Source organism: Anticarsia gemmatalis, chromosome 30 (assembly GCF_050436995.1).
Source record: "Anticarsia gemmatalis isolate Benzon Research Colony breed Stoneville strain chromosome 30, ilAntGemm2 primary, whole genome shotgun sequence".
In the NCBI taxonomy this organism is placed as follows: domain Eukaryota; kingdom Metazoa; phylum Arthropoda; class Insecta; order Lepidoptera; family Erebidae; genus Anticarsia; species Anticarsia gemmatalis.
In genome coordinates, this window is record NC_134774.1 from 3,560,595 (window position 1) to 3,571,363 (window position 10,769).

The 10,769-nt window shown below is 35.6% G+C and overlaps 1 protein-coding gene across 2 annotated transcripts in view; it reads right to left on the bottom strand.

Moving 5' to 3' along the window:
• The window catches only part of Cyfip (Cytoplasmic FMR1-interacting protein Sra-1), a 30,508-nt gene extending 24,107 nt beyond the window's left edge, over positions 1 to 6,401 (bottom strand). The window contains exons 1-5 of one of the 2 annotated variants that reach the window (XM_076133580.1): positions 6,090 to 6,401; positions 2,906 to 3,042; positions 2,491 to 2,670; positions 1,752 to 1,933; positions 831 to 958 (exon numbers count right to left, since the gene is read on the bottom strand). In XM_076133580.1, coding sequence (XP_075989695.1) covers positions 831 to 958; positions 1,752 to 1,933; positions 2,491 to 2,670; positions 2,906 to 3,042; positions 6,090 to 6,165 — 703 coding nt within the window. In that variant the 5' untranslated portion in view covers positions 6,166 to 6,401. Of the gene's footprint in view, positions 1 to 357; positions 512 to 830; positions 959 to 1,751; positions 1,934 to 2,490; positions 2,671 to 2,905; positions 3,043 to 6,089 lie in introns of those variants that run through there. The other variant, XM_076133579.1, reaches the window with a different exon arrangement.
• Positions 6,402 to 10,769: the final 4,368 nt, after the last annotated feature.

The following is a 10,769-nucleotide window of genomic DNA, read 5'->3' on the forward strand; positions in this document are numbered from 1 at the left end:
CATTTTCAAAAGATTAGCATACGTTTTCTACACATAAGCATACCCAGGGCACAGAATAGTATTCGCTCTCTACAAACTGACATACATTAGCGTACATTTTCCATGCTCTTCACACATAAGCATACACACATTTTTCATATATTAATATACACTTAACATAGATTTTCCATACAATATCATACACTTTACTTACATTTTTTATGCTTTCCATACATTAGTATACATTTTCCATACACTTTCCACACATTAGCATACATTTCCAATACACTTTTCACACATTAACATACACTTGCCATTCCCTTTCCATTCACAACTCTGTATAAATGTGTATGCTACACTCTCCATACAGTGACTCACCATTGATCTTCTCGAGCGCGTCCTTGACGGTGTCTCTGATCTTGTTCTGCGTGGCGAGGAACATGGACAGGTTCTGTGACTCCTGCAGGCTCTGACTGTCCGACATCACCTTCAGCAACTGTGCCGCTCTTACATACATCTTCCATACACTCTCCATACATTAGCATACAGATTCTATTCATTGGCAGACATTTTCCACATACTTTCCATACATTAGCATACATTTTCCACCTTTCCATACATTAGCATACATTTTCCATATTCTCCATACAGAAGCATACATTTTTCCATACACCATCCATACATTTTCCATCTATTAATGTACACATATCATAAACTCTCCATACATTTTTCACACTTTCCATACATTTTTAACATTTTCCATACATTAGCATACATTTTCAATACTCTCCATACACTATAACACACATTTTCCATACACACATTCCATACACCACCATACACAGACTCACCATTGATCTTCTCGAGCGCGTCCTTGACGGTGTCTCTGATCTTGTTCTGCGTGGCGAGGAACATGGACAGGTTCTGTGACTCCTGCAGGCTCTGACTGTCCGACATCACCTTCAGGAACTGCGCCGCTCTAAAAAGTCAAAATTCAGGATCAATGAAACAGAAAAATCCAGGAGGAACACGCATCTATACTATCTATACTATTATTATAAAGCTATAGAGTTTGTTTGTTTGAACGCGTTAATCTCAGCAACTACTGGTCCGATTCGAAAAATCCTTTCAGTGTTAGATAGCCCATTTATCGAGGAAGGATATAGGTTATAAACTACACGCTACGATCAATAGGAGCAGAGAAGTAATAAAAAATGTTACAAAAACGGGGAAAATTGGGATCCATTCTCTCTTATGTGACGCAAGCGCAAGTTGCGCGGGTCAGCTAGTTTTCCTTAAAATGCCTAACGTTTCGGCGCAGGTTGCACTCGCCGTGGTCGCAAGATAACTATACAGTCAGCATTTTAAGGTAAAAAGCGTGTTCGCGTTAATTCCCGTATTCTATTATACATTAAACATGCAAAGCGAGAGTTTAAAAGTTATAAATCCAGAAGGATTCAGCCGTTTGGCCTATAAGAACCACTAGTTGGCGAGCGCGGTGGACTCAAGGCCTAACCCCTCCCTCATTACGGCAGGAGATCCTTGCCCAGCAGTGGGACAGTAATGGGTTAAATTTATTATTATTATTTAATAACTTATGTAAAAACTTTAAACAGAAAGTCCTTTAAGTAAAGACTAAATAAATTAATCGACTTGGTATTATATAGATCTCACAACTCTTTACGGCAGAGAGACTGAGCTGCGACACTTGGGGTTTTTTACAGGATGTTTTTGATGGTATATACTTAAGACTTTCAGAAACATTCCCTCACCTTCTATAAGTACTGTAATCATTTTTGACGGAGCTCTTCATGTTCTTCAGCTCGTCCAGCACGGCGAACATGTTGACGAACTTGCCGAGCGTCAGCAGGTAGGCTTCCGACACGAAGTCGCGCCGCTTCTCCGCGTGGCAGAGGCGACGGACTTCGCCGCAGAAGCGCTCTATCGCTTTGCGCTGAAAATAACAATTTAATATTAATCCTACTAATATTATAAATGCGAAAGATTGTGAGAATGTATGTATGTTAGTTACCCTTTCACGTAAATACCGATTGCGATGAAATTTGGTATATAAGTAGCTGAAGACCTAGAATAACACATAGGCTACTTTTTATCCCGGAGTTTCTGAGGGATCGGGATCCGATTTACACGGGAAGGGTTTCCACGCGGACGAAGCCGCCGACGGCCTCTAGTACATACATAAAATCATGCCCCGTTTTAAATAATTATCTTTTCGTCACGTCACTCGTAAAAGAAACGGTCACGCTAGAGAACGTCATGTTCGGGAACGTAACATTATGACCTGCAGTCATATTTGAGAACGTAACGCCACGTCATACCCCTGGAACATCATGCTCGTGAACATTATGTAAATATAATGCTTAGAGAGTAGCCGTAAAACGCCTTTTAATACCGTGCTCGGTAATGACTCGCTGCGTCATGCTCGGGAACGTCTCGCTGCATCATGCTCGTGACCGTCACGTCCAGGAGCGTCACGCTCGCCACACTTACCTGGAAGTACATGAACTGCAGCAGCTTGTCCACCTCGGGCGCGAGCACCTGCACGGTGCGCTCGTAGATGTGCACGCGGTCCGGCTGCTCGTTGGAGCGCGGCTGCGGGATGGCGCGGCTGCAGCAACGCCACGTGTACAGCATCACCGCGTGCGCGTTGCCTTCTTCTAGCAATTCGTTCTAGAAAAAAAGTTAATTAACTTTAGTAACGGTGAAGGAAAACCATCGTGAGGAAACCTTGCATGCCTAAAATTTGTTTAATACATTTATTGAGGGCATGCAAAGTTCCCAACCCGCACTTGGCCAGCGTGGTGGACTCAAGGCCAACCCCTCCCTCTCGTATGGGAGGAGACCCTTGCCCTGCAGTAGAACAGTAATGGGTTAAAAAATATCTACATAGCAGTATTCTACTCACCAAATTGGCATGCACGGTAGCCTCCTCGATGTACTTGGCGATACCGGTGACGAATCCATTGCGGTCTTCGAAGTTGGTGTCGAAGTTCGCCTGGTACAGTATCGAGCACGGAGCCGCCTCGATGCATGGCTGCTCGTCTAGGAAGAGATAGAAGTATGTTAAAAACTTAATAACATTGTGATAAATAAAGTCTTTAGTCCGCGGATCCCTTCTGCTTATGTTATGGTTAGTGGTCAACCTAGTGTCAAAGTTGTTCAAGCCGCGCGTATGCCTTTGACGTGGCTTAACGACTGTTATCTTAATTGACAACAACCGGGACCGACTTTTACATGCCCTTCGAAGCACGGAAACGCCCAGTTCAAATACCACTATGCGGTCACCCATCTATAGACTGACCGTGCTGCTTAACCCACAAATCGTTTACCGATTAATGAGCGCTACTGGCTATGAGCGCCTAAACTAGACGGAAGTCTATAGGCTATCTCTGTCATTATGATATTAAAAACATTGGATCAAACTTCATCTTTTTACAGCTAAAGTTTAACTTACCCAAAAACAGTCTCTCAATATCAGAGAAGTATGTTTTATAACAGATCCTATGACCGTCCTCATTACCATCCTGTGACACATTCACCTCAGGCTTACGAAGTTCCACCACTTCTTCCGGCTCTTCCGGAATAGTCTCTGGCACATCAGCCATTGTAACAACTAGTTGAAACCGTTCAGTCTATGTTTAATCACTATACAGTCTTAAATTAATGCTTATAGCTTGAAAACTTAGTAAGACCTTTTGGTCTATGTTTAATATTTATACAGTACAGTCAATTTGGGTAACATTGACAGTGGGAGTATGAACTAGTTTCGATTATTTTTTCATATGAAACCAACACAATTGATAAAAGTTTGCAAAACTAAAATAAACCTTTATGAATTGTGTTGGTTGCATATGAAAAAATAATCGAAACTAGTTCAAATACCCACTGTCAATGTTACCCAAATGATTCAAAGTTACCCAGATTGACCTCACTTAATTAATGTATATAGCTTGAAAACTTAGTAAGACTTCTTAGTCTTATGTTTAATCACCAGTAAGTTCTTAATTAATGCTTGAAAACTTTAAGAGTTTTGACCGACATTAATTACTATAGAATTATAAATAATCACTGGACTGACATATTCTCTACACTACACAATAAATATAACCCACTAGCTAAGCTATATTGATAGCGGTTTCCTCATACAAACAGGAAAGTGCTTATCGTCATAGTAGGTATAGCTAGTGGTTAATTCTGACTAAGGACCTCAGTGCGTTTCAGTTATTCGTTCAATAACATTCTTGAAGCAATCATTCTATAATATGTTTCTCAATAAATACATCTTATTTGAAGTAAATAGTAATTCAATTTGTGAAAGTGTAAACTAATGTCATAGTGGGTATTGCTAGCAGTTAATTTTAACTAACAACCACAGTTAGCTTCAGTTTTTAACTCAATAACATGCCTAAAGAGATTTTTATGAATGTCTCTGTCATTAAATACTTCCAAATCGAGACAAAATGTAATTTAATTTGTGAAAGCATAAGTGAATGCCATAGTAGATATGCCTAGAAGTTAGTTTTAACAAACTCAGTTAGCTTTAGTTTGTAGCTCAATCTATCTATCTATTTAATCAGCCCATTTTTCACCTGATGTTTGAGTATAAGCCTCCCCTCAGTACACCACTTGACACAATCACGTGCTTGTCTCTAACTCAAAGACATGTTTATAAGAACGGGATTCTAAATTTGCCTCAAAATTCTTTTAAGTTCTAGTAAAACACAATTCCGTGTGAGAAAGAGTTATGTAGATATTGTAAATTTATATTTCTGGTGACATTGAATTGTTGTCATCAAATAAGAACTATGGGTAAGAGGCACTAAATAAATGAAAAATTCAGGAGACAACACTTTAAAAACATACCTATATTGATCATGCAAGCAATATCAACAAGAAGGTAGTGGGTAGTACTCAAAACTTATGATCATGTTAGCCAACTTTTATGAATGAGAATGAAGTGAAATACCTAGGTAAGTATCTTATAAATTCTTTGAATGTTGCCTACTCTAATAAGAAAAAGGTTACATTATTCTATGTAGATATGCATTAAAAATGTTTGTGTTTAAAGATATTTTAACACATTATTAGTAAACTAGCTGACCCACGCAACTTCGCTTGCGTCACGTAAGAGAGAATGGGTCAAAATTTTCCCCGTTTTTGTAACATTTTTTACTGGTACTCTGCTCCTTTTGGTCGTAGCGTGATGATATACAGCCTATAACCTTCCTCGATAAATGGGCTATCTAACACTGAAAGAATTTTTCAAATCGGATCAGTAGTTCCTGAGATTAGCGCGTTCAAACAAACAAACAAACTCTTCAGCTTTATTATATTAGTATAGATAACTTCAAACCTATTATTTATTTATCTTCCTTACAACTATTTTTACAGGTTTGTACCCAATGCGACAGTGTGGCATATTTATATGTTTAGTTTATTTATTCATTTTATCCCAAACTAGTAGACAGAATTTGTTTAGAAGCAGTTAAAGGACAGCTTATTTGCTAATATTGAAAACATAAGTAACTACATAACTCAAACAAATTAAGTACAAAATATGTTTACTTAGTTAAAAATGTTATTTTCATTGATTAGTTTCTTTTCATACAGTCCTCCTAATTCAATCCTTTAGCTTTAGCATCATAATATAGATAGCTTATAATGTTTATTTTCGATATTAAATTGCTAAGTTTCATAAAAGTTGGTCAGCTATTTAGTCATAAGAGTGTAACACATTTACCATAAGTTGTTTAAGTTAATCATCCAATGATCTCGTCTTGTACATTTTGTAAAACAGGTAGGCAGGTAGGTACTTTTTAATGAGAAATGTAATATAATAATCGTTTTGAAGTGACTTCAAAACGATTAGGAAAAAAGTTTTGTCGACTTCAAAACATGCTTAACCTTAGGTAAATCTTTAGAATTTCTATTAAAAGTACTTGCTATAGACTACATTGCTTAATTCAGCTCGTATTAACAACCGGGATTGTTGCAATTTCAGGCCGGAACAGCAATCACATCCGTAGCACTAAGCCCGACCCCACCTAGCCTAAATGAATCATTATTTTATATCAATAAAACATATTTACCAGGCAAAGTGAGCTCGTCCAACACATCCACATTACTCAGAGCGTCAGATAACGACACTTTTTCACTCACAGACATGATTTTTTGTTACAAAAACAGAAGAAATACAAATTCTGGTACACTGATTGGAAGTATGTTTTTACACAATCACAACCACTCAAGTTATGGTAAAACCCACATTTGTCTGTAAATTAACACTCTTATCGTCTTAAATCAAAGAATTAAGAGAGTAAAAGTATTTTTTAAATAAAAAATGCAATATTATTTACTGCAGTCAGTCGAGAAAAGATGGCGTTTGACAACTTAGCTAAACAATCACTGACAATAGTGACAATCAGTGTTGCTGATAAAGAAAAAATGTAGATAGTGAAAGACAGCAAAATTAAGAATTCTACGTTTAATTCCGTCTAATAAGTAGTTTTAAATGGTATAATAATAGTTGTAGAAATTGGATTAGATAAAAAGGGATTCTTTCTTTCTACCTCGTTATTCAAAGCACAACACAAGCATAAATATCTATCTTGTATCGCAAGGACTTACTAAACCTTAAACATTTTGGTCTTTGTGGAATCAAACGATTTCCGAGTCCAATTAATAGCGGTTAATAATGGTCGTTCTTTAATCTTTGCTACTAATGATCTAACATATTAAGACCTATGCTTACAAATAGTATAAAGGTCGCAGCTCAAATGCTAATCAAGATCATGGCTTAAAAATGTATGAAGCGAGGTTCCAGACTAGTCAGTATAACATCTTTTATTACGGTCGATATTAGTGTTGTTGACATAGCGGCTGCATCAGGAAAGAACTCCTCTCGTGGAGCCTTTACAAACATTAATATTATGGAAATATAAAAAACGCGAACAACCCGATCCAAAGTTTCCACTTTTGTATGACACATATTATTGTTTCCAGTCAGGAATTGAATCCAGGAACTCGGCGAGCGACTGTAGGGGTGACTACGCACTCATCAAGTTTTGCTACACTAGAGGAGCCACAACTAGCCACTAGCCTAGTATTATAATTTCATAGCCATTATAGATAGGGACAATAATAAAAAAAAAACAAGAATCAGGTTAAAAAAAATATTTATTTTAAATCACAGATTTCTTAAACTAAGTATTTATAAACTAATGTTGTTATTATTGTCTTCATAAGACTTATTTTTATTACTTCCATGTAACAGGAGGGGCTTTTACAAACATACAAATAACAGCGGACCAGACTTGAAGCAAGAATTTAGTGAATCGCATAGATAGATAGTCATCTGATTTCAAACTAAACTTGTATTTACTATGGTAACCAGATAACTGATAAACATACTTATATACTTTTAAACACATCATCATCATCATCATTGGCCTGTGTCCATCTATTGCAGATGATTCAGATTCACTTTTAAATACATACTTATATCACCTGTTATAGCCAACGTTGCAGCCACGGTTGACCATTTACAATGTTACTTCAATGTAATAGAAGGGAAGCCTATAGGTATGAAATCAAATCTTCAAATTAATTAGTTAACTCTCATTTATTTCTTTTAAAACAGCAAGGCAAGGTCTTTTAAAAGGTGTTTTGTGTACTTCAATAATACTTTCTATAACAAAACTGTTTACTTTATGATTTAAAGACTTTTCTTGTTGCAAATAAGCTAGCAAGAGCTTGCCGAAGTTCTTATCGGATGAACAAAATTCTGCATGTGTTTTTAACATAGAAAATATGTATTTTTGAATATTTTCAGTCTTATTACTAGTTTTATATGCTGTTAATATGTTGAATAAGTTATGAGAAAACTGTTCTGCCGATAATTCTATAGAACTAATTGAATTTAGTATTTTTGTAGTTTCATCACTATTTAGAGTGAGAAAAAAGTCGTTTAGTATCGTATTTTGTATTTCTAAGTCTTTAATTACTAGTTGTAATAGATTATTAAAGTATTTTGAACGTAATTTGTGAGTTTTTATCAACAAATCTGTCGAAAGACGGGAGTTGTCTCTTTTTATGTATTTTGGAACAAAATTACTAAAGTAATGTTGTAGAAATTTGCTATTTACGTCGTTTTTATCAAGCGTGTGTTGGTTTATCTTCTCAATAGTCGTTATAGGAAGAGTTTCAGCTAGTTTTGACAGTAATGGTGGATGTTTCCCGCCTTTTTCTTCAAAGTAATCCAACTTCGCTAGTATGTCAAAATCTGGGTCTATAAACTCTTCTAATACAGTTGATATGTCCTCTACGCAGTCCATATCTGGTTCAGAAGTAGTATCAATCTCTCTCGGAGAGTCTAATAAGTCTATGTTATCCACAGGTTTCATTAAATCTATGTTTCTAGGTCCGAATAATTTTAGCCACTTGTTCGACGCTTCGGGCGGCCCGGCAGCTTGTAGAACTTTTTGCAGCAATGGTTTGGATTCTGGTAAAAATGTCCATGTGTGCGACATTGCTGTGTTGATCAATTATAAGTACTTTTTAAATAAAAACGTGAAAATAAAGACGAACTTAGTTCAAAACAAATAAATGTCAACATCTGATATTTTGACAATGACAGCCAATGACAGATAATCTGCATGCTAGTGAATTTACTTCTACTAAACTAAGTCGATCGACTTAGGTGACTGTTTCAAAATATTTTTTTATTGTTATTATAGAATTTTATATGAACTTCTTCGTTACAAAAGGTTAAGGAAAATAAAAAGAATGAAATATGTTTCAATGGGTTTTATTTTTAAGACAAACTTTTCAGTAAGATTTGCCATTAGATAACAATAAGATTCTTAAACCATTTAATCCTATTGTTCTGTACAATGTAAAACATCGCCAGATTCTTAGAACTAAGTCATTATATTATTTTTAGTGCCCCATAAAACAATTTTGGACATAGTTATACGTTACAAGAGTATCAGTTATAATTATTATAACTATTCTACGAATCACAGGACCCGAGTCCAAGTTGCTTATGACTAAAGTACTTAAAATAATAATATTACACTCTCACACAAAAATCGCAATGTATTACTAATTAATAAATGCTATTAAATCTACATCTAACACTGCAATTTTATAACACTCATACAGAATCGAAATATTAATTACAAGACTAGACAAAATTAACCACACTTTAATATTATTGCAATCAAACTTAAAAACTAAATTCATACCAAAAGTACACGTCAAAAACTAAAACAGATAAAAGATTTTACTAAACGGGTCTTAAAGTTCCAAGTGGCTAACTAAAGTCTCGATCATAATTGACGTAGCTAAATCTAAACGTCAGGCAACAAAAAAAGTTTCGTAGACTTAAAATTCTCATCGCGTTAAAGACCCGTTTAGCAATTAAGTATCAGACTTGCTACACATTTATATGTATCGGCAAAATTACCGAACAACAAAAGCGACATGACTCACTTATTATTCAAACATATTCGATTTTGCCGACCGGCTAGGCCAAGTAAAACCAAACCGAATATTTTTGTAGCAAGCCTTACGAGCATAAGTTCATTTCAAATTTCAAAATCATCAGACGGCCTCGGAATTACAATTCTTGGCCCATCGTGAAGATCCATTTGCAAAGCCATGATATCAGAAACATATTTCTCTAAAGTAGACATACATACATTTTTATAAGGAGTACAATGAGTCTCAATCATTTTCTTCAACACTCTCAAACTAATATCATGACCTGATATATTTTGAATGAAAATTAACAACAATCGTCCATAATTTTGGTTATAAGAACAGTAATACTTGTGCTGATCTAAATTAGTTTGTAAAAACTGAAACATATCATCTGTCTTTTCACTCTTTTTATACATTAAATACAACACAGGAGTAACATTGTCAAATTCTTCAGGAGTAAACTGCAAATTAGCGGTAAGTTTCATCAAATTTGTGCAATCTTTTTCGTTCAAATGTTCAACGTAGTCTAATAGTACCGTGCTTGTTATCTGACTGTCTCGTAATAGTATAGTAATTGTAGTTTTAAACATCAAAGGGTTTGATTTACTTGCTTTTATCAATAAATGCAAGGAAAACCATGTGTACCGTCTTTTCAAAAACACAGGGAAGAAAGACTCATACATCAATTCTGCAAATTCACACTCAACTTCCTTTTTAGAGAATATTTTGTTCCATATTATTTCTAAAGCTCTCCCGGAGAGGCTTACAGCCATTCTTCTGATTAGAATTTCGTTTTTTATGCACTCTTTTTGTACAAAATTGAAGCTTCTTAAAGGGTCTTCTTCTATAATGAGATATAGACTCCTTTCCGTAGCGTGTGGCGGTGGAAACAACGCAAGTCTTCCTTGCACGGCACTTAGTTGTTCCGCGGGCCGTGGTTCGATAGTTTTTCTGTTCCATATCGTTTCGTTTCTCAAATAATTGAGATTGATGTATCTGTGACCGATTCTCACAAGCCAGTCGTGTTTAGGAGCTATCGTTTCAATACACCGGTGTTTTGCGACGTTATGCGGACGCGACATGGTTTAATATGTAATTTGATTTATTCACAGCACTGACACAAAATATTCACTATAAATGTACTAAAATATAGTTCGTTCTCGTTATTAATGGGTATATTTACTTATAGTCGGACTATACTTTGTTACTTCTTGAAAGTTAAATAACAACTAAACCAATTTTACTTCTAGCATTTTAATTTATATAATTCAGGTAAATAAGGTTTC